Source organism: Lathyrus oleraceus, chromosome 5 (genome assembly GCF_024323335.1).
Source record: "Lathyrus oleraceus cultivar Zhongwan6 chromosome 5, CAAS_Psat_ZW6_1.0, whole genome shotgun sequence".
Classification (NCBI taxonomy): Eukaryota; Viridiplantae; Streptophyta; class Magnoliopsida; order Fabales; family Fabaceae; genus Lathyrus; species Lathyrus oleraceus.
This window is the reverse complement of record NC_066583.1, coordinates 302,311,985-302,336,035: the sequence shown is the minus strand read 5'-3', so window position 1 is coordinate 302,336,035 and position 24,051 is coordinate 302,311,985. Positions and strand designations below refer to the sequence as shown.

The 24,051-nt window shown below is 37.1% G+C and overlaps 2 protein-coding genes across 2 annotated transcripts; both read left to right on the top strand.

The window, feature by feature from the left end:
* Positions 1 to 11,348: 11,348 nt before the first annotated feature.
* On the top strand, positions 11,349 to 14,497 carry LOC127080329 (auxin transporter-like protein 5). Its single transcript, XM_051020660.1, has 5 exons — positions 11,349 to 11,450; positions 11,719 to 11,902; positions 12,027 to 12,124; positions 12,779 to 12,936; positions 14,220 to 14,497. The coding sequence occupies exons 2-5, from the start codon at positions 11,849 to 11,851 to the stop codon at positions 14,495 to 14,497; spliced, it is 588 nt and encodes a 195-aa protein (XP_050876617.1). The 5' UTR covers positions 11,349 to 11,450; positions 11,719 to 11,848.
* A 6,058-nt stretch (positions 14,498 to 20,555) lies between these two features.
* On the top strand, positions 20,556 to 22,562 carry LOC127080327 (uncharacterized). Its single transcript, XM_051020658.1, has 2 exons — positions 20,556 to 21,623; positions 22,254 to 22,562. The coding sequence occupies exons 1-2, from the start codon at positions 20,556 to 20,558 to the stop codon at positions 22,560 to 22,562; spliced, it is 1,377 nt and encodes a 458-aa protein (XP_050876615.1).
* The last annotated feature ends 1,489 nt before the right edge of the window (positions 22,563 to 24,051 follow it).

The following is a 24,051-nucleotide window of genomic DNA, read 5'->3' as shown; positions in this document are numbered from 1 at the left end:
CAGACTAGTATCCCATTAAATAAAGTTGAGCTTTTATCCAATTGTTTCTACTCTTATTTACTTCAGCCAATAGTTTAAATTTTATTATGATCATTTTGAAAATTTAAATTTTAATCAAAATCTTTTTCTTAAAACATATAAAAGCAAGAATTTTTCAAAGCAATTAAAAGGAAGTATCAACAGCACTTCAAGAGCAGCAAGTCCTTAAGTGTTAAGCATCAGAGGTTCCCCAAGCAGTTAAACCATCGGGTATCCCTAGTTGTTTGTGTTAATCCGGTTCCACTGCAAAGTGTTTATACCCTAGCAGAGTGCTGATTACTTTCCCTAGCTAAGTTGGTTGATTCAGTACCTTGCGGCGTGTTATTTCCTCAGCAGTGTTTCTGTATTTCCCAACATGGTTGATCTTCAGCAGAGTATGATATTTTCCTCAGTAGATCACATTGGTTTCTCCACCAGTCGCCATCCGACCCGCTCTCAGTCAGAGTTTCCTCCTGGTTTTTGAGCAGCTATTTGTGTTTATCTTCGGCATGGTTGTCTCCCATTTGATATGGTGTTGACCTAAAATTCCCTACAGACTCGATAACTTCACATCTCCTCAGCAAATCTCCTCCCTCGGCTGATTTTGAGCCTTTGGTTTGTTGATTTCTCTGTTCTCCAGCAGTTGTCTCCCTCTTTTTGTGGATTGACCAAGAATTGTACCGATGATTCAAATTCTCTACGACACCTTTGTATCCTTTGTGATCGTTTTGTCAGCATAATCATCATATATATATACATTCATATAATTTCATAAATTACATATTTGCATATCTGATTAACTTGTTGATTTGAAATTCTCATTCTCTATATGACGGTACTTTATGCCCCATACAAATTTCGGTGTCTGTCATCCCTCAATTGTAGAGTGTCAGCCCCTTAGGCAGAAAGACTTTAACCTTTCTCCTCTTCCCCACTGAGTTTGTTTCCTCGTGGATGATTATTACTTCAGTTCCTCCCCAGTTGTTCATCTGGATGGAACCACTCCCCTTGAGTTATGTCCTTATTGGGTTAAGTCTTGATTGACTGTTTCTTTCTAGCTCCTACCTAGATAGATGCTTCGAGTCTCCTAAGAGTTTATTACCCAGTAACTGGTAATATTCTCCATAGTTTATGGTTTGTTACTTCTTGCCCAATACATGGCAAAAGTATCCCTATTTTCTCCTCAGTAGAATCCCCAGTGGATCTGATTCCCCAGGAAGTATATCCTTGATATGTTCATCCTAACCGGTGACAGATATATTTCTTTCCACTGTCTGAGTCTATCCTTGATATGTTCATCCTAACCGATGACAGATATTCTCACTCTTGGTATTCTACCAAAAAAAAAGGTAGTTGTAATCCCTATTCTTATTCCCCATAGAGTTAATCCTTGATATGTTCATCCTAACCGATGACAGGTTTCCTTCTCTTATGCAGTTTTTCCCCAGCAAGGTTATTCTTACCCAGTAACCAGTAATGAATACTCCCTCCTGGCTTTTCTCAGCGAGTCATCCTTGATATGTTCATCCTAATCGATGACGGATGTCCTCTCTGTCAGATCTTTATTATCTCCTTACCCAGTAGCAGGTAGTAGATAATAGATTTATGCCCCTCCTGTGTTGAAGTTTATTTCTTCCCCAGTCGAGTTGAGTGCACGTTTCCTTAGTGAAATCGCTTTTCCTGCATGATTCAAGTACTTCAGTGTTATCCTGACCTATTTGAATCCCCTGCAGGTGTTGTTGTTTCCCCGGATGAGTCTTTTCCATTTTCGTATGGAATTCCTCGAGTCCCCCAGCAGTTTTAAGTCGTAGCCTGGCCTACGCATAACTCCTTTTTTTCCCTAGAGTCTTTGTCTCCCCAGTGAGTTTTCCATATGAAATATATTGTACTCCTGCGGACTTTCGGTCTCTCTGATTTCTTTTCATTTGTGGCAATGTTTCCCCACAGGGAATTAACTTTTACATTCATATCATATGCATCATGAGGTCTCTTAGGGACAAAAATTTGTTTCTATATGTTGTTATTTAAGCCCATTCTACTGAGTCGACATGAAGATTTTAACCTTCACCTCCTCAGTTAGAATGACCTTAAATAGGGGCAGCTTTAAGACCCCAATTTTGACCCTAAGATCCCTCATGCAATTTCATCATAAGCATTAGCATTGGGATCATACCTTGGCATTCTACTTACCCCTCCTTCATTGGGTTTGTTTTGGGAGAGATCACCAAGCACTATGTGATTGTATCATACTTGTATATTATCATTTTACTAACCAAAATACAAAAAATATGTCTTTGCATTTTGCCTAACTCTTTTGCAGGTAGGGCATGATCCCATTGATCTATCAAGTTCATATATAGGGTTTAAGACCCTCATGACAAAGAGCACAACCATGAATTGATCCAAGGATGGTTATAAGCATCATATATGAGTTCCATTGATTCCTATATGTTATATTGATTAAGTTTTCTTCAAGATTTTGGAGGTGATTTGCCTTGGAAACCCTAGTTTGACTAGGTATCTTGAGTAACTTCTCCAACAAGCTATCTTACCAATTGATCAAATTTCTCAAGGGACACTTCAAAATTCGTCATCTTATGCATATATGATCTACCATGAGCCAAGAAAGTCAAAAGAATTGAAGGTTAGCAAGTTGGTTGATGGTGGTTGGCCAGATGAATTCATCTGATCAAAACTAGGTCTCCCTAGACCCTATCTCCTACAATTTTCACCATATGAAAATGATTCCAAGATAACAGTTACTCTAAATGACATTACAAACAACTTTAATGTTGAGACCTAGAGATAGTTTTGCTTGGAAAATCATTTTCTATATGGAAACATTATAGGTCATTTTGTCTAAACCCTAATTTGAAAGTCAATTTCCCAAGGCCATAACTTGCTCAATTTTTATGAGATGAAAGATTTCCAAGTTGCAAAATCAAATTCAAGATGTCTACTTCAACGTTTATGTTTGGAGTGATAGCTAATTCAACATTTTTGAGCATGTGATATGAGGTTACATTATAGGTCATTCTTGACCTATACCATTGCACAAGTGATTCTTCCAAACTTCAAAAATGCATAACTCTATCATTTCAAATCCAAATTGAAATTCTGGTATAGTCAGAGTTCAAATGTTCTACACGAATTCATGACATCTGATCCAACATTGTTACTAATTGTCATACCCCAAAATTTTCCCGTTAATATTACAAGGCATTTTTAAGGCACTCCAACTTATTTTTCAAGGCATTGATCTTAAAAGAACTAAGACCCAGCACACAGATGGCCAAATCCAGAAAATGGCCTAAACTGGCTTGCTCGCTAGGCGAGCAGAATCCTTCGCCTAGCGAACCCTTCACTACACCACTCGCCTAGCGAAGCTTGCGAACATCAGAAATTTTGGGCTTCATTCTGAGCCCATTAGGTTACAAAAAAGCATTATAAATAGCAGAACTTCAGTAAAAAAAAAGGGAAAAACAGAGGAAAAAGGCAAACACCCACAGACAGCAAACCCTGGAGGCTAACCCAGAGAATTCAGAGCAACCCTGAAGGAAACCCTGAGGGAAACTCATCTGCACAAAGGTTACTTCCGCCCAGCTCAATCCGGCGCCAACCCGAAGAGTGACTTGCCAATTCAAGGTTGCAATTCAATTGCCAACAGGTTTGCATTACTATTACCGCTTTATGTTCTTAATTTACATGTGATATCATAATTGAATTCATAAATATATTTGAGGTTCTGCCTGTGGATTTAAATATGTCTGAATATCTTGAATGTTTAACCATGTAATTTATGTAATGGATGCCATAGGGTGTGAAGCTTGCTGAAATCGTATTGTTCTGAAATTCAAAACCCGCAGTCGTTCGCTAGCACATCGCTAAGCGAACCTGTAGCGAGTGTTCGCTAAGCCCTCGCTAGGCGAGGCAGCAGCGAACGTGACAGTCGCTGACTTTTCTGTTCTGATTTTTGCTCATCTGACATGTTTTATCATAGCCATGCATTGTTTACCTGACCCTATTACTGTTGTGACTCCTTTTGTTTGGTGCAATTCTCGATTGCACCCTGATTTGGTATTCTGACCTGTTTGCTGAATTTTGTAAGGGTTCCCATATTCCCGGAAAAGGTAGCTTGCTAGGTATTCCACTTTATTTGTGGGATACCCTTGTGGAGATTCATCCTAATTACTTAATTGATTTTAATGTGGAGATTCATCCTAATTACCTAATTGATCATAAAATATTGCCTTTGAATAAGTGATCTTGGCCCTCTCTTTGTTGCCTTACGGTATTACGGTATTATGGTCATGTCCCGCGAATGTGGGGATACACTTAGCAAAGACCCTTTGATTAAATCATCATGTCCCTATAAAATAAATCATAGTCCCTCGGATGTTGTCAGCGAATATATGATTTTGTCCCTCGACGACCCTTCGTTGTAGCCTACGGTTAAATAATGATTGTCCCTTAGAATGCTAAGGTATCCTTACAAATGTTGCCTTCAATGACTAATCGATGACCCTACGATGTCCCTTTTACATCCAAAGGATGAAACTACTTACTTCTCAATAGTAAGGACAGTTCTACCCTCATAAGGATAGGAAATGCCCATAAAGACCTTGGGTAGGTATAACTCTTAATTGCTGAATCACGACTCAAAATACTTTTTCACACCTCACACCTTTGAAAACATCTTTTAGAAAATCACCACTTGGTATACATTCATACTAGAATCATTCCCAAGTTATATTTTTCTAAACAGCTTTCAAAATTAAACGAGATAAATACTTTGTATACATTCGTACAAGAATCATTACAAAGTTAAACTCTCTTTTCAAAACATTTTCTAAGCAGTTCACAAACACTTTTTTTAGACAAGAAAAATAACATAAGTGATCAAGCAATTAAGAGCCCATGGATAACCATGGATACAAAGGGTGCTAACACCTTCCCTTTGTATAATGTACCTCCCGAACCCAAAATCTAATTAAGGTCTTTCCTGTTCTTTTCCACCTTTCCTTATTGGATAAAAGAAAAGTCGGTGGCGACTCTTGCTATCCGCGACATTTGCTTTCCAAAGCAAAAACACACAAAAGTCCAGTTCACCGTATGACACTAATACAACAAGACAGTTAGAAAAAATAAAACCCAGTACTCATATGCACACAGTACCAGATGTCACGACATCTGCTACTCTACCACCATGGACAGAAGTACATCCAGTTTTGTCCATCTAGTACAAAGACACAGTAGAGATCAAACATGGCACTTATGTTTATTGATCCTGCCAAGTTATCAGCATGATGTCTCAACATTGATTTGAACATCACCTGTTCCAACATTACAAAAGGATGAACTGTAACAGACCAACCAGTCTATCAATAACAGCAGTCAATAATGAATGTCATAACATTCTGTTTTGCAATCAGACTGCAGGCTATGTGTCAAGTCTGTTATTCTCTTCATAAACAGACTAGAAACAGACTAAGTTATAATAGACAAAATATAGTGTGCAGAAGGTAAAAACACCAGTAATTGTTAACCCAGTTCGGTACAACATTACCTACTCTAGGGGCATACCAAGCCAGAAAGAAGATCCACTATTAGCAGTATTAATTCAGAGTTAAACTCTCCCATTTACAACTCCTCACTTAATCCCTACCCAATGCAATCTATACCTAGGCACTCCTAGATAGAAACCTCCAGTTTCCATTCCTATCACTACAATTACCATGTAATGTTTAAACAACTTGAACATGCTTCACAGCTTCGTTCAAGAACATAATCACTCTTGCCTACAGGCTTTGAGTTACAACTAATCTCATGCTTTCAAGCACTGAGAAACACCTGGTAACCTTCCCACAGGTTGGGAGGTTTACCTCACACACACCTCTAATTTTTACATTGTTTAAGGCTTACAAAACCTAGGTTATAATCTACTATTTATAACCTAACCACCCAACTGGATTTGGGCCTTCAGAAATCGCAGCAAATCTTTCCTTTGCTGTTACAGAGCTGGCAGAATTCTTCTACTACAATCAAGGTCTTCAATCTTTTATTTCCTAAAAGATCTCCATATTTGGGAACTGTATATTCACCAAATATATTTACCAAATCTTCTGATTGAATCTTCAAGATCTCTACACAGGAGTTAGGATATTCACCAGATCTCCTAATTAATCACAAACCAAATCAGAATTAACTGATTCAGTTTTATACACATGTGAGATGTCACAGTCCCGATGTCGTGACATCTTACATGACATGTTGGTCCAGATGTTGAACTTCTTCAACCCAACATATTAAAACAACAGAGGTGATTACATTATTTGTTTTACAAAATTAATGCCAATCTTAAGGTACTAACACAAATGACATGAAATTGGTGACCATTTTGAAGGTATTTGAAATATATACAACTTTGATGAAGACATTTTTCTCATTAGAAGCTCACATAAAAAGTTAAGCAAGGTGGAATATTGAGATATATAGCTTGACACTTAGTAAAATTTTTGATATGTTAAAATTACCAAACTTCCACCTCAAAATTCTTCATGATCCAAGATCCAAATGAAAAAGTGTTGAACATGAAATTTGTTCCTCTTGATCTAACCTTTCCAAAAAGTCGAATTTCATCCATTTTGGACAAGATTTGGATGGGCTGCACATGGCTTAAACATTGCATTATCATTTGGCAAAAATCAAACTTCAAGCTTCCATGTACAATTGCCTAGCACTCCAATTTGATTTCGAACTTTTTCACACTCAATCATGGATCAAATGGAATGATCTCATGATCCTGTACACGCCCATGCACACATGCATCACTCATTGCCAATTTTGGAAACTCATTTGTAAGGTGCAAATATCACATGATCCAGCTATAAATAGAGCTCCATGTGCTCAGAATTCAAGAGACCTTCGTGCCAGCTTTGATCCCAAACACCAATCCCTTCAATTTAAGAGGATGATCCTAAGAATTTCCTTTGGAAATTGACTTTGAATCTCACTGTTTTGAGATTCAAAACTCCAGGGATCCAAGACCTTTTGTGCATTCTAATCTACTTCTGCAAGCATCCTGAATAAGATCAACCACGAGCCAAAGCAAGAACAAGTGAATCCAGACCTGCATTGAAGGTATTTTCCAGAAAATTTCATCTCTTCGATTCCCTCTCAATTCCACTCAATTCTCTTGGATCTTTGGTTGTCTGAAGTCCTACCAATGTAGCAAGAAGATTGAGTTGCTTAGAGGTCAAATCGAAGCAACTCAGTTGACACACCTTAAAATTCAACTCCTCATATCTTTTTATATATTTAGATTTATTTGAAATTGAGGTCAGATTCGTGCTCTACGCTAATTTTTCTTTCAGATCATGTCCTCCTTTTTTATTTTGGTGATGGTTGAAGGTGGACCAGTCCGGTGAGGTCCACCGGAGAAGAAGACTAGAGCTACAGCTCCGGCCGTGTGTTGGCACGTCTCCAACCATAGAGTCCATTTAAAATGATCTAATCTCACGCGTTGGTTCTGATTACCATTCTGAATTAAAATTATTTTTTGGATCATTATTAATATTTTTCATAATTTAATTGATTTTGCATTTGTTTTTAATTGTTTAAAAATACTTTTAAGTCTTTAAAAATTCAAAAAAAATTCTCCAAGGTCCTTTGACCTTGTTTGACCTATGATAAATCTCATGGCCATTTCTTTGGTGTTTTAATGAGGTATTAGGAATTTGACAAACCTTATTTAATTTAAATGCCTTATTTTAGTATTTTTAATTTGAATAAATGCCAAATAATTTTGTTGACCATTTGTGATGACTTGTTTGAGTTTGACTCTTGTTGTTGGGCCTTGGTAAAGGTTGATTTGACTTTGTCAAGTTAATATCATTGGATTTAGGGGATTGATGGAATGTACATTCCATCTCCCAAAATGAATGGATGATATTAATTTGGTAAAGGTCCTCCTTTGATCAATTTGAGTTTTGATCCATTCCCCTCCCTCTTCATCTCATTCCCCTTCTTTATGCATCCATTTCATTTGGCCTATGATATCTCAAAGTCCTAAAGCTAGTTGATTGAAAAATTAACATGAGTATGGATGAGATTAGGCTACCTCTTTTGCATATTCTTTTTGTGTGTGGTATGTTTCATGAGCATAGTCCATTATACTATGTCTCTACCATGCATTAATACCAAAATTATATTGCCGATCTCAAATAGTTGCGACTTCTACATAAGTCCAATTACGATTGCTTAACATGGCGCTAAATTTGTGATACAAAAGGCATATCATTCTAGTTAGTGAGATTGTAAGTCTCCCCTCTTTCATGGTATTGTGTGGAAACTTGGCCTTTTTTCCTTCCTTTGGAAGATGTCTTGGCTTAAGGATCCATGCTTGTGATAAGTGGGTTGAGTGTTCTCCAAAGAATGTCTTAAAATGAAAAGCAAAAGCAAAGCAATACTAACTTCTAACTCATTAAAAATTAATTTTCAATTTCAAGCCATTTACTTTAATGTCATTTAATTTTAGCCTTTATTCATTTGCCATTGTTCATATCATTCTAATTTTTTATGTTAATGCAATTTTCACTTTGTCCATTTGGACCATATTGTGTGATGTATCTTGTTTGTGTATACTTTGCTTGTTTGTGTGGTCTTTGACCATTAATGTACATAATAACAACAAAAACCCTAGAAAACTTTTGTGTGGACTGTTGGCTTGATCTTGGACAAATAGACTTAGAATTTAGGCAACATTCTTATGCTAAAGGACTTGGCCAATCCTAACTTATTGAGAAACCAAGTGCTTGTAATTTGAAACTTCATCTAATACATCATTCAAGATCCCTATGAGTTCATCTGCAACATGATCCTTATGAAGTTGTCATTTTGAACCTGTGACTTGTGGAATCCATCTGTTACATGGGCTAATTTGAAAGAAGATCATTGGAGTGGCTAAAGCTTGGATGTGGCTATCTTTATTTGATGCCTTTGCTCTTCAAGATAATATAATTGTGCATTTGTGTGTTGCTTGATTCTAATTGTCCAAGGGAATTTTGGGTTTCTATTGACATTCTTGTCTATTGGATTGCTACCCATTTGGTCAGATCATTTCAACTCTTAACTTTTAATTTTGTGCATAGGATTAGTCTCATCATCTTCTCCCTATATATTTAATTTCAAAATCTCTCCCTCCCTTTTTAAAATCTTCTTTGATTGAACTTATTTTGTTCTAAAACTTTGACCATTTTGCAAAAAGATAGAAACCTTGGACTTATGCCATTGCATTTTCAAACTTCTTTTCTTAAATCAAACTTGTAAATAAACTTAACTATGCTTGACTTAAACTTTCAAAAAGCCAAAAAGAACTAACCCATTCAAACCAATTTTTAGGCCCTTTGTGCCTTTCAAACTTAATTTTTGTTGAATTAATGCATCCATTTTGAAATTTGTATCAAGAACTACGAGGTTTTGATCCCTCACTACGCCAAAAAGGTTTTTTAACAGCGCATCTTAGACAGCGCTTTTAAAAGAAAGCGCTGTCTAAGGTTAAAATAAAAATAAAACACGGAAAATGTTCTAAAAAAATAATGAAAGCGCTGTCTAAGGGGGGGTCTTAGATAGCGCTTTTAGAAAGCGCTGTCTAAGACCCCCCCTTAGACAGCGCTTTTAGAAAGCGCTTTTAAATATAGACCTTAGTCAGCGCTTTTGAGAAAGCGCTGTTTAAAGTCTTTCAATTAAAAAAAAATCAAAACCAAAAGCGCTGTCTAAGGTGGGGGTTTAGAAAGCGCTTTTGGAAAGCGCTGTCTAAGGCATATCTTAGAAAGCGCTTTCCACAAAAGCGCTGTCTAAGGTCTAATTAAAATTATATTTCAGACTTCTATTTTCGTTCTCAGTTCTTTTTGTTTTCCCTCCTGCGATTAAACCCCTTCATCTCCTTTTTTCTTTCTCTATTCTCCTTCTAATATTAGGCCATATTATCACCTCCATATTATCTTCTCTTATCACCTCCACCGATGTTTATCTTTCCAATCGATCTACCACTACCATCGCCAAACCAACTGAGGAAAACCCTCTCGAAACCCTAGATACCACCTCACCCAAACCCCTATCAGATTCAATCTCCAACGACAAAGATGCGAACAATAAGAAAACCAATGAAACACTTGCTGAAACCAAAATCGACGCTCCACTTTCCGATCTTTAAATTTAGATGTGTCGCGCAAAGCCGTATGGTATTTGCGTCCAGTTTTATGAGAAAGAGAAAAGTAATTCACGAGACGAAAGATATAATCTTGAGTTTAGGGTTTGTTTTGTTTCAGGATTGGTACTGAATTTAGGGTTTGTTTTGATCGCATATTTGGTACTACTTTTGTCTTACTTCTTCTGATGAAGTATGTAAGAATACTGATAGTTCTTGAGAAAAAGGAAGATCGTAAAGTGTAAGATATTAAAGGTGGTAAGGTATACTGTTACTTATACTAATATATTTTCTACATATGTTCATATTATGGCCATGTTTTGAAATGAAATATGATGCCATATCATTATAGTTTATGATAACAATATAACTATTTTTTGAACCATGTTTCTACATATGTTCATATTATGGGCATGTTCATTAATTATGATATCGACATATAGCTTTACAAGGAACGACACCTCTTTTTGTAGGAGTACTAATTGCTAATGCTTATGCCTTTTACAGTCTCTCTTTTTCAGAAGGATATGAAAAATTAGCCAGAGCAAGAAGAGAAGGCACACCCATGGACACTACAAATCCACCTTTGGCTGGTGCTGATGATTTTGATATGTTTGCTAATGATGATGAGTATGCAGCCACTGAACCATCTTCAGCTGAAAATACTGCACTTAGTGAACCACCATTAGATATGTAGATGTTTTTTGTTTTGAACGCAGATAATATGTCACTAACCTCTTAATGTTCTCCCTCCCTATTGTTATACTTCACATGTTCTGTCAACGCATAGCAAAATTGTATGCAACCAGCCAACACTTGGCATTTTTAACGTTGCTTATAAGCTACGAAGTTGAATAAACATCCTAGATCTAATACATGACTAAGTTGAAGAAACGTTGATTGAACATACAGTGGCGACGCTGGACTAAGATGTTAAACTCATTATACAACTTGTGAAGTTTTTTTCTCTTATAGAGCAAAAGATATGATGAATTACATTACAACCTTCAAGGAGGCCATAATCTGATATCTATAGAAGAACACATGTTGTTATCAGTGATATTAAAATTTTTTAGTAGGGAATACTTTTCTGTATCTATGAAATTAAGCTTATGTGTTGATTTTCTCTTTTTTTAGTAGGGAAACACTGGAGAAACGTCGGCTTGGCCTTTAACTGCATATTTCTTCTGTTTGGATCTGTTATCCAACTTATAGCTTGTGCAAGGTATCTATCCTTACTTTTTATTATTATTTGCTACATACACGAGACACGACACTAACACTGATACGTAGACATTGATAATAACTTACCTAAGACTTACACAATTTCAGCATTTGATAGACTTTTATTCTAAGGTCGGTGTTATGGAAATTAAATTACTTGTTGAAGCAAGTAAACAACACATCACATGCATCTATGTGATTCATTGGGTTTAAGTAATGAATATGAATATTATCTTAATGGATTAAGTAATGTTGTCTGTTTATTTCAGCAATATATATTACATAAATGATAATCTGGACAAGAGGACTTGGACATACATATTCGGAGCATGTTGTGCAACCACTGTCTTTATTCCCTCATTTCACAACTACAGAATCTGGTCCTTTTTGGGTCTTGTTATGACCACTTACACTGCTTGGTATCTAACAATTGCTGCAATCCTTCACGGTCAGGTAATTAATTAATTCATATATAATTATCAGAATCTTAATTATGTACAATATTTTAAGAGTAACATTAGCAATGTTAATTAACTAATGACAAGGTTTTGGATTATATGTTGTTGTTATTATTTAGATGGAAGGAGTTAAGCACTCGGGTCCAAATAAAATGGTGCTATATTTTACTGGGGCCACAAACATTCTCTACACATTTGGGGGCCATGCCGTTACTGTGTAAGACAATCTCAGACATTTATTTAGATTCGTGTCCTTTACGTTTTCACCCCTCAGAGTAGTACTATAGTTGGTAGAGGTTAATTGATTAGTTAGTAATTAACTAAGTCATTAATTAAGATAGTACTATTAGAACAATATCAAAATAACAATTTGGACTTAAAAGTCATTTTGATTGTGACTCCACCTTAACTTCTATAGACATAATCTGAACATGGATCTAATCACATTACATATGTACTTCATTTTAATTCTCTCACTTTCTTTTTGAATATAAATTGTAATTCTATTTCGCATATGATGGAAAAAACAGTGACAAAATATTTACTGAAAAATATAGTAACTTTTTAACCCCAAAGTACCCTTGTTAGGCGTGGGAGGCAAAAAGTGTCTCTTTTCTAGAGAATCCATGAGTTTTCTTTTAGCATTTAGCTAGAAAGCCAAGGTTCTTTCTTTCAAATGGTTCTATCATGCTTTTATGCTTTTATGCCTTTTATCATGAGGAAGACCCTCATACCCTCGTAGATACATGCATCCACCTTTTCACACTAAATAGTGATATTTATTTTCATGAGAACCATTATTCATGGTAGCTATAGTCTTAGAAAATGAAGGAAATTAATTAATGCTAATAAATAGTATTGATTGGTACAGGGAAATCATGCACGCTATGTGGAAGCCACAAAAGTTCAAAGCCATATATTTAATGGCTACCCTTTATGTTCTGACACTGACCCTTCCATCAGCAGCAGCAGTTTATTGGGCATTTGGTGACATGCTTCTAAATCACTCTAATGCTTTGATGAATTCAAGTGTGCATTTTATACAAAGGATCAAGTGGACGAAATCAAAGAGGAGTGGTGTCAATTCATGATAAAGCTCAATGTTTGTTCATAAATTTGTGTAATTAATGTGTACATTTGTAGTATATGTTATGACTTGTAAATGTGTACATAAATTTGTATATATTTTGATACATTTAAGGAAAAATTGGTTTGAATTGGTATATATATATATTTGTTAGCCAAAAATTGGTAGAAAAAAGGCCAAAATGGCATATATAAAATGTGATAATTGTCTGTCAAAATCTGGTTGAAAACAGGTAGAAATTCTGGTTTATAAACCTGGAAAAAATGTGGTTTAAAACAAAAGCTTCAAAAATTTTCGTATACCTTAGACAGCGCTTTTGTAAAAAGCGTTGTCTAAGGGGGGGATTAGAAAGCGCTTTAGGCAAAAGCGCTGTCTAAGGGGGGGGGGGGGGGGGGGGGGCTTAGACAGCGCTTTTTGAAAAGCGCTGTCTAAGGTATACCTAAAAAAATTAAAATAGGAGGGTCTTAGAAAGCGCTTTTGGCCAAAGCGCTGTCTAAGGGGGTGGGGCTTAGACAGCGCTTTTCAAAAGCGCTGTCTAAGGTATACCTAAAAAATTTAAAATAAGAGGGTCTTATAAAGCGCTTTTGGCCAAAGCGCTGTCTAATGGGGGGGGGGGGGCTTAGACAGCGCTTTTAAGATTTAAAAAAGCGCTGTCTAAACCTTTAGCAGCGGAGGTTTAGACAGCGCTTTAAAGCGCTGTCTAAGGCTAAAAAAAGCGCTGTCTAAGGTCTTGTTTGTTGTAGTGCCTCATTTTTATGTTGGTACGTAGGCACAAGTCCGAAGGTCTTGTCAAACATAAAAAATATAATTAATGAATTCTTTTCTCATCCCCCCATTCTATTTGTTTGTAAACATCATTTTTGTACCAAATACATATGCACACAAAAAGGGCTCCCTAGGTAGGACACTTTGGGTGCTAACACCTTCCCTCTGTGTAACCAACCCCCTTACCTGTAATCTCTGACATTTTACTAGTTGTGATTTGAAAACTTCTTACTTTTGGGTTTTGTTCGTACTTTTTCCCTTTTCCCTTGGAAAGAATAAAAGCGCGGTGGCAACTCTTGTTATTTGATCTCTAGCTTATCCATAGCTTGACGATCATGAATTTACCGCTACACTTTCATTACTGGGCTCAAACCGATTGGGGGAACTTACGACCCAAACGTTATGGCTGAGGACACCATCTTTTTCGACACCACTAAAGTTGTCTTTACCACCTATATAGTGTACTATTATGACAAGAGTTCTGTCGAAGTTTCCGATCAGGAACATATTTCTTTCATTGCTCTTTGGTTGTCTCGTTGCGTCTTCTGTTCAAAATCCCTACAAGTAACGAAGAAATTCTTGACTATGGCGAACCAACTTCATGTTGGACATAACCTTTGTGTCAGTGAAATGATTTTGGCTAGCCTTTATGAGTCCCTAGGGGAAGGTGTCACAACTTTCAATAATATTCAACCCAAAGGAAACTCGCTACTTTCTGGTTACTACAACTATGGTTGAATGCTACCTTTGAAGAGGCTGAAGAGATTAAAATTAGGAGGGTCGAAGGAACGTGCCTCGCTTTGCTAACTCCTAGTGATGAAGGAATGAATCTACAACAAACCTTCATTGGATATGTGATGATGTTCGCCAAATGCTATAACTTCACCCCATCCATGGCTCCCTTCGCCCACAGGATGCATGGCCCTGAGTGGTTCACAAGAAAATTCCATGCTCCATCGAAAGATTAAGAAGCAGAATCCTGTTCCATATGGAAGGCATTTCTTACCCTCATGCTACTGCTAAATAGGCTCAGGCAATCGAGGAACTAGTTTACCCTCCTGAGCTATCATCCTAATCTTGTTTCTCGATAGTTTGGACTTATTTAAATCATGCCAAAACCACTCTTTGACAAAAATAAATCTTTCATCCTCTATAATATGATACACACAAAATTCTAAAGTGACAAATCAACAACCCGATACTCCGGCAGAACACAATTCACTCTCGTTGCATTCAAACCATATTTTCTTTGTACCCAAGAGTTTGATACTTGGTGGAGAAATTATTATGCTGAAGAAGTCTTCGATGTTCCCTCTTTTACTCAACATCTAACCAAAGCTTTCACCTTTGTGTCATACCCCAATTTTGTTCGGGTAAGGAAAAATCTTTCACCAGCATTCACTACCAGATGTCATAAGGCATGAAGTCTATCTTAAGGCATAAGTTCTATCTTAGGGTTTTTCATCCCTTGGTGACATCAAATCTTCAATGACATTTTCATCTGTTGAGATCCTTAAGAAGACATCTGCTCCATTTGTCTCTTACTGCTATTACTGAAGCATGGGATGGTATGTGCATTTTTGGTTAACAAGGCCCATTTTGGTTTATCCATGAGATCTCTTTGTTTCAAAAGGCCCATTCACATAGACATGTCCATAATTAATATTGCAAAGTATGGTTCAAATCTTTTTACATCACTGATCCAAAGTCCATTTGATTATCAGTAAGTATTAAGAGACATGATTATTTTTATGATCACTTGTCATTAAGCTCATTTGCACATCTCAAATATATATGCCAAATCTCTAAACCATTCATAAAAACCTTAAACTAAATTTGCATCTTTTTTAGGTATGCGTGTGTTGGTTTAGATCAAGTCACCATATGTATATGTATGTGTTGGTTTTGTGATTAAGGTTGATATTGCAATATTTGTGGCATGTTTTATTTTAGACCTTTTGTCACATTTTATTTTGGTTAATAGTAATGTGCTAAAGGTGGCCAAGTTGAAAGTCCAATTTGATTAATATGGCCCAATCCATTTTCAGTTTGAGTTAAAGTTTAAGAATTTTTGTTTAACACAAGTAAAATAATTAAGACAAAGTTTAAGTGTTTAAAAAAGAGATTAATTGCACAATTAAATTTTAAATTCTAAAAATGTTACAAATAATCCAAAAATTCACATAATAATCCAAAAATTCACATAATAATCCAAAAGTTCATATAATAATTCCGAAAATTTACATGATTAATCCAAAAGCCAACACATAATCCACTTATACATTATCCAAATAATTCTAAGTACATCAGAAGAAATTTGAAAAAATAGAAACTGTTGTATATCCAGCAGGTTGAGTACAAACTCTTCAAAGACATTGCCAAAAACCCCTTTTGAAACTCACAGCGCCTCCAATTCCAACCTCCAAAGCAGGCGCAAAACTTCCCTTTCAATCAACATCTCTTCACCTTTTTATAAAGCTGCAGAACCAACTCAGAGATTAAAAAGGCTTATCTAATAAGCGCTTATAGAAAACTGAAAGATAATTAATAAAACGCCAGATTAAAGCTTTGCACAAGAGGTCATAATGAACACTAATCCAAACAACCTTAAATCCACAGAACAATCATCCCATAAAATCTGGAAGAGATAACTTAACAAAGTTATCTTAAGACCTAAAATTCATCATATAAGTACCCAACACACATTAATAGTAGGGGACGATTTTTTGGAATCAAAAGAGAAGAAATAAAAATAAAAAAAATTTAACAGTAAACACATAACACTCAAAAGAACAAAAACAACATCCAAAGGCAAAGAAATAGAGGGAGACGGAAAGCATTAAGAGGAAGAAATAGACTTATCTAAAGCATGGTGGAAGAGCTTATCATCGTCGGCAACGCAAACCAAGTAGCCTCTTCTTTCCTTTCTTCGCTTGAAATTCACATCTTACGGTAAATAAAACACAAAACCTTTCTTTTAATTTCTCAAAATCATAAGTAACTGTTGGTTTTAAATTAAAATTAGGGTTAGGATTTTTCATGAAAGCTTTCTTACCGCGCCGTGTCGAACCCATTAGTGGTTGCTACGCTTGCTTAACATTGAGAAACGAACGGAGATTTGAATCTCCGTTTTGAGGGAGGCCTCGATCCGGCCATTTGAGAGAGATTTTTGAAAAAATAAGGCCGGATTTGGGTTCAAAAGCAAAAAACAAGTTGGGTTTGTGTTCAGAGATTTAGGTTTTAGGGTGGGGGTCGCCGAAGAAGAAGGTGGTGCCGCCACGGTTGGCCGGTCGCCGCCGTCTTCTCCGGCAGGTGCTGGTTGTGATGAAGACGGAAAAGAGAAGAGAGAGTTGTAGAACGTGGGTGAACAGAGAGAAAGAAAGTAAGAGAATGAGGATTTCTCTCTCTATTTTGGTTTTAAATGGTGCTGAGACGTAGATGCATGGGTGCCAAGTGGCGTCGTGTGGAGAGGCCACGCCTGGGTTGACTTTGGTCAACCAGGCGATCTAGTGTGAGCACCCCCATGTTTCCTTACCATGCATTGCAATCAGCTTCCACTCGTCTATTTGACCAGGTCAGATCAGTGGATCTGACGGTCAAGAGCCTCCATAGGAGGTCAACAGTTGACCAGGCCTTAAGGGCCTTACTGATTTCGTTTTGAGCCTTCAGTTTGGGCCCAAAGACCATTTTTGGCTCTTCACACCCCCTCTGTTTCAGGCAAAACGCCCAGATTTGGGCTTCCACCACCATCAACCCATTTTCTTTTATTTTTTTTTAATTTGTTCACTTATTTTCTTTATTATCTTTTATGTATATACATATAAAATATATACATTAGAATATTATGGCTATCAAAAAATAAATATTTTATTATTTACTTTCTTTCAAAATTATATAATTATATATTGTTATTATTATTATTAATACTTAATGGTAAATATTCAATTATTTGGTTATATCATTATTTTTTTTTATTACTTATTATTTAATCAGATAGTCCATTAATTATTTAATTGATTAATTATATTATTACTACTATCATTTATAATCCAAATAATTACTTATTTTTGTGGAATGTGTGTGCATTATTATTTACTTATTTATACCAAGCCTTGAATGCATATGTATGGGGTGTTACAATTGTGACAAGATTAGGTCGTTTTCACCGATTTAAAATCATTCGAACCAATTTCAAAAATAAATCACATATTTCTCGATTCAAAGTCGAGCCCATTTTTCAAAACACCCTTTGTAAGTCGATCGCTTGTAAAAGCATCGTCATCAACCTCACATGGCTTACTCTTGGGCCTTCTTACAATGAGACCTATTTGGTTTTAATTAATCGATTAGATGAACTATTCACTAAATAAATTCAATTCATTCACAAAAATACAAATTTAAAACCTCGACCCGACATCGAGTATTCTTTATTAAGAATTAAAATACCTGGTCACAGTTAAACGTTATTTCATTTAGGAATAAAAGAGGAAATGGTTTTGAGTTTTCAACTCCTCTCCTCGATTATTTAAACACGAACTCTTTTACTCGATTAATCGAATAATCATCATTTCTAATCCATTTAAGGACAAATATATCAAATTCTTTTACATTAAGAAATAAAAAGGGAGATGACTTTAAGTCTTCAATTTTTCTCCCCGGCTATTTGAATACAAGTTCTCTTACTTGGTTAGTCAAATAATTATCGTTCCTCTACAAACCTCCAAACCCCAATTAAATCAAAATATTTTCACAGTATGCTAAATGAAAAGGGAGTTGACTTTGAGTTTTCAACTTTACTCCTCAGTTGGTCGAATACGAGTTCTCTTACTCGGTCAGTCGAACAATTGTCATTTCACCGCAAACATAAACTTAACCAAATCATTTTATTGAAAAACTATACGAAAAAAGGAGATGGTTTTGAGCTTGCAACTCTTCTTCTCAAATGCTTGGATATGAGTTGTCTTACTCAGTCATTCAACTACCTGTCGTTCATTATAAAATACGTCAACCATATACAATCTTATCTTCATAAATATTATGATGAAACAGAAAGTCGTCTAGAGTCTTCTATTCCCTTTATCGATTATTAGGATACGAGTTGTCTTACTCGATTATCCGAGTATTCGTCATCCGTTCAAAACACCTTAGATATTATCAAATCCTTTCTATAATTAAGGATGAAAAAGAAAGTGGTCTAGAGTCTTCTATCCCCTTTCCCGACTGTTAGGATACGAGTTGTCTTACTCGAGTATCCGAGTAATAGTCATCCAACCAAAAATCTCAACCAATCAAAACATCCAACATATTAATCCAACTTGTCACTTCCGAATGACCAAAACTCTTTTCAAAAAAGAACACCATTTAATCCTTTCTAATGCGCACAACAAACCAATGGTTAAGCCTCCGCCGAGAGTAGACAAGCCAACGTTTAGCCATTAGAACGCGATTTAAAACAGACGTTCACTAAAAGACACCAACCAACCGTAGTTCCCCGAACTACGAATGCTCTAATTTCCTTATTATACCATAAGGATACGTAGGCAGGAGATTGTTGTATCTTCGCGAGCACACTAATTAAAAACCTCCCCTTTCCCTTTCTGAGGTTCTTATCCATTTCTATTTTCAATATTTTATAACCCGAAGATAAAAAACAATATTAACTAACATTCAATCTCAAATTAGAACTAAAAGGTTCCCGTTGAGTACAACGGACGTGAGGGGTGCTAATACCTTCCCCTTGCGCAATCAACTCCCGAACTCGAATATGGTTGCGACGACCATTATTCCATTTCCTAAAGGTTTTATCGATATTTTCCTATCCCTTCATTGGGATAAATAAAGTTCGGCGGCCACTCTGTTCGAACGTAATTTTTTCCGCGACCATCGTGAGGAATCATATTTTTCGAGATGCGACAGATGGCGACTCTGTTGGGGACTAGCTCCAAGCAAAAGAGAGTGAAGCCTAATTTAGTTTAGTTGATGTATTGTGTGTTAATTTTGTTTACTTGTTTGCTATTTATTCTGTTATTATTTTGATGTCATCTGTTGGAGTTTTTATTGGCAATGTATTATTGGGGTTCTCTGGTTGGTGATACTTTGTGAGATAGGCTCTCCACCCGAGTCTGAGAAAAACCATAAGATTAAGTTGGTGGTTTCATAGTGGGCGCCCACAAGGAGTCTTCATTGTTGGGAAGATACGAAGACCCCGCCTAGAGGAGATTCTCTTGAGATATTATTGCCCGACGAGTTTTCGTCATGACGATGGTATTCTCAAGTTGGACCAATGGCTCTAGGGACCTTTTAACCCATTATATCTGATGGTTATGTAGTATCTACCTGAAAAGTCCCAGACTTATTGGGTTAAAACGAAAGCCCCAATCAGATGAGATCCCTTGGGCGTATTACTACCTTACAGTAGTACTTCCAACCTCGATCTATGACTCTGAGAACCTTATTAGAACCTTGGAGTCGAGAGTTGTGTAGTATGGACCCACTAGGAGTCTTCCTCTTTGGGACCGTACGAAGGCCTCACCCAAACGAGACTCAGTTTGGGATGTTATTTGCAGATGAGTTTTCGTCATGACAATAACTTTCCTAAATAGTGATTGATGACTTCGGGTACCTCTTAACTTTAGCATCCTCTCAAAAGGGTTTTGTTTAGTAACCAAGGATACCCGCTCTCACGACCTGTATATTGACCTACCTGTGGCACGCATAACATCATTCATAACATAACATTCATATTATTTTATTTCCAAGGAATCTGAGTATCATGAGTTGCAGGAATTCAAGAAACATGAAATCAAGCAAAAGAAACATTTACTCTTTCAAGTTCAAAGATCCCGATCTAAGGAGCTTACGTGATTTGGTCTCTCAGATGCACCCAGTATACAGAATCAACTTTGGGAAGAATTATGGCAATCTGCTCAGCATCCTCAACCAACGAGTAGACTATATAGCTTTAATCACTTTGGCCCAATTCTATGACCTACCTTTAAGATGCTTCACATTCCAAGACTTCCAGCTAGCACCAACATTGGAAGAATTCGAGCATCTTGTTAGGATTCCTATGAAGAGCAAACCACAATTTGAAGGGATAGATGAATCTTTGCCCCTTGAGATCATTTCTAGCACGCTTCACATGGATGAAAAGGAAGCAGAGGCTAACCTAGAGACTAAAGGGAATACCAAAGGATTTTCGCTAAGTTTTCTCTTGGAGGGAGCTCATACCCTACTAAAAGCAAAAAGTTGGGATGCTTGTTACTCTACTATTGCATTGACCATCTATGGCGCCGTCCTGTTCCCGAATATGGATGGTTTTGTAGACATGGCTGCTATTTGTGTTTTCCTTACTGGAAACCCAGTACCTACCTTGTTAGCTGATGTTTACTATTACATAAGCCATAGGTACATTAAGAAGAAGGGAATGATTGCTTGTTGTGCTCCTTTATTAAATCAGTGGTTTCTAGAACATCTTCTGAAGACAGGTGCTTGGGTTGAACAGACAGATGTTAGTTGGCCTCAGAGATTGGGATCACTCCGATCTGAAGATCTTTCTTGGTATTCCAAAGAATACATCAACATGGACATCATATTCAGCTGTGGGGACTTCCCTAATCTACCACTTATTGAAACTCAAGGATGTGTGAATGCTAACCCGATTTTATCACCCAGACAACTCGGCTACCTAATGGAAGGCCCTCCAGAGGCGAGGTCTTTGGAATCTTTCTTGTTACTTGACTTTGGGATTGAGAATCCTAGCTTGTTCCAACGAATCAAAGAGGCTTGGAAGAATGTCAATCGAAAAGGGAAAGTTGATTTAGGGAGAGCAAATGTGATTACAAAAGAACCATATTTTCAGTGGGTAAAGGAAAGGGTGGAGATGATCAAAATGCCATTCGTCATTCGGGCACCTATACCTCTTCCTGAACCTAAGCTCACCCATGTCCCTATTGAAGAAGTGGAGGGACTCAAGACCACCATGGCAAAGCTAGAAAAAGAGAATGAAGAGTTGTAGATAAAACTCCAGTAAACCATTAATGAGAAAAACACCATGAAATGGGAGCTTGAGAGAAAGGATTCACAATTTCAAGCACATATGGAAAAGTTTAACAAGGAGGAGCATAAGAGGAAAAAGATCAAAGTGGGATTAGAACAAGCTGACCATTGTTTAGATACTCTTAAGGGTCAACTACGACGAACTCAGAAAGAATGTCAAGACAATGAACGTTGGTGGCATCTAGCCACGAAGGAAAACAAGACGATAAGAGATACACTTGGGGCTCAGATTAAAGAACTCACCGATTCTGTTTGTCATGCAAAGGCTGAAGTAGATCAGGAACACCGACTCAAGAATATAGCCACCGAAGCTTTTAGGGTTTCACCCATGATATGGGAGGAGAAGTGTCGAGAAGTAAGAGATGCAAAAGAGTCTGCTAGCTATTGAAAGAACAAGCTAGAGTCATTACACCAAGACAACTCCATATGGTTGAAGGAGCGAGACTATGTGATTGAAGATTATGAATCCTTTAAGAAGACCATAGACTTCTTGCAAGGAGATAGGGATAAGTTCCGTGCAAAGCTCGATGGGCTAGTGGGGTTTTGTAATTGGGCAGCTAAAGAATTACCATGGAAGTTAAGAGACGCAGTCGAAGAATTGAAGGAAGATAGCACTCCTCCAGGCATAATCAGTTTCATTCTACTCTATAGAGGGTTGCTGAAGAGATTCAAGGAGGAATTAGAAGAGCTTCAAGCAGAAAGCCTGCAGTTTAATTTTCTTATATCTTATATTTTGTTCCTTTAAACAAATGTATTTTGAACTATGGCCTTTTTGGACCCCTATGTTATGTACTTGAATGAATGACGTTTAAGAATTACTCCATTATTTCTATTCTAAGTATTTCTTGTTTCTTCGAATTACTAACAACTAATGAAACTCGAACGATTCCCTGAAAATAAAATATGCATGACATTCGCATCTTCATTATGCATCACGCTTCATAAAATTCAAAAAACTTACCCAACCTTTTTACCCTTTATCCAGCCACACTGACTAATCAAAACCGATACGAGACACGAAGCAACTACAAGATGACGTTAGAGCAAGTTAAGGCTAACCAAATTACCATGAGAACAGACATCAATACGATCCAAGAGAAAATGGATCAACTGTTGGAGACAATGCTCGCAATTGCTCAAAGAGAGAGGATTGAGGAAGAAGAAGCTAGGGCAAAAAGGAATGATAGCACACCAGGTTTGAACCCCCAAGACGAGGGTTTCGTCCCCACCAAGAAGAGATTGGTTCAGATACCGGTAGGAGGCAAAGGAGATGGGGATCATGCAGAGCCTTCTGATACGTCTACTCACCATGGATCCAAAATTGGAGATGACCAGTACGATGCTTTTTATGTGCCTGATCAACCGAGGCCTAAGATACTTCCAGATCCTGCTGCAGATAGGCTTCGTACCCTGGAAAAGAAGATCAAAGCCATAGAAGGAAACAATATCTTCGGTGTCTCTGCCATGAACATGCGTTTGGTATCAAATTTAGTCATCCCGGCTAAATTTAAAACTCCTGATTTCGAGAAATACAAAGGACAGGCTTGTCCAAGAAGTCACCTGGTAATGTACTTCAGGAAAATGGCTGCTCATACCGAAAACGACAAACTACTTGTACACTGTTTCCAAGACAGTCTAAGTGGAGCATCTCTGAGATGGTACATGAGCTTAGAACAGGGGCGGATTCAAAGCTGGGAGGATTTGGCTGACGCATTTCTCCATCAGTACAAATATAACTTAGATATGGCACCCGACCGAATGCAGTTGCAAGGGATGGCTATGAAAGAAAGTGAGTCATTTAAAGAATACGCCCAGCGATGGAGAGAGTTGGCTGCTCAGGTAGAGCCACCATTGTCTGAAAAGGAAATGACTGGAATATTTGTAGACACCTTGAAGGACCCATTCTTTAATAGATTGGTGAGTAGTGTAGCGTCCGACTTTGCACATCTAGTCACAATTGGAGATCGCATAGAGAAAGGGTTAAGGGATGGAAAAATTCCAGGAGCTGTGGCAGCCCCTAGCGCACCAAAAAAGTATTCTGGAGGCTTCCCGAAGAAAAGAGAAGGTGAGACAAACGTTATATCCAGAGGCTATAAAGGGAAGCAACAAGCTTCATATGGCCAAGTCACTGCTGTGGTACCCATACCGTATCAACAGCCAATGCAACAACAACAAGTGTATCAACCACAACATCAACAACATCATCATCAGCAAAATACTGCACCACCAAGACA

Bases quoted from the DNA above. Each gene is read 5' to 3' on its own strand.
- LOC127080329 (XM_051020660.1), top strand. From the start codon at position 11,849: ATGACCACTTACACTGCTTGGTATCTAACAATTGCTGCAATCCTTCAC. The intron at 11,903-12,026 runs GTAATTAATTAA...GTTATTATTTAG, and splicing joins CTGCAATCCTTCACGGTCAG to ATGGAAGGAGTTAAGCACTC. The intron at 12,937-14,219 runs GTGTGCATTTTA...CCACCTATATAG, and splicing joins TAATGCTTTGATGAATTCAA to TGTACTATTATGACAAGAGT.
- LOC127080327 (XM_051020658.1), top strand. From the start codon at position 20,556: ATGAAATCAAGCAAAAGAAACATTTACTCTTTCAAGTTCAAAGATCCC. The intron at 21,624-22,253 runs GTAAAGGAAAGG...ATATGGTTGAAG, and splicing joins AAGAACCATATTTTCAGTGG to GAGCGAGACTATGTGATTGA.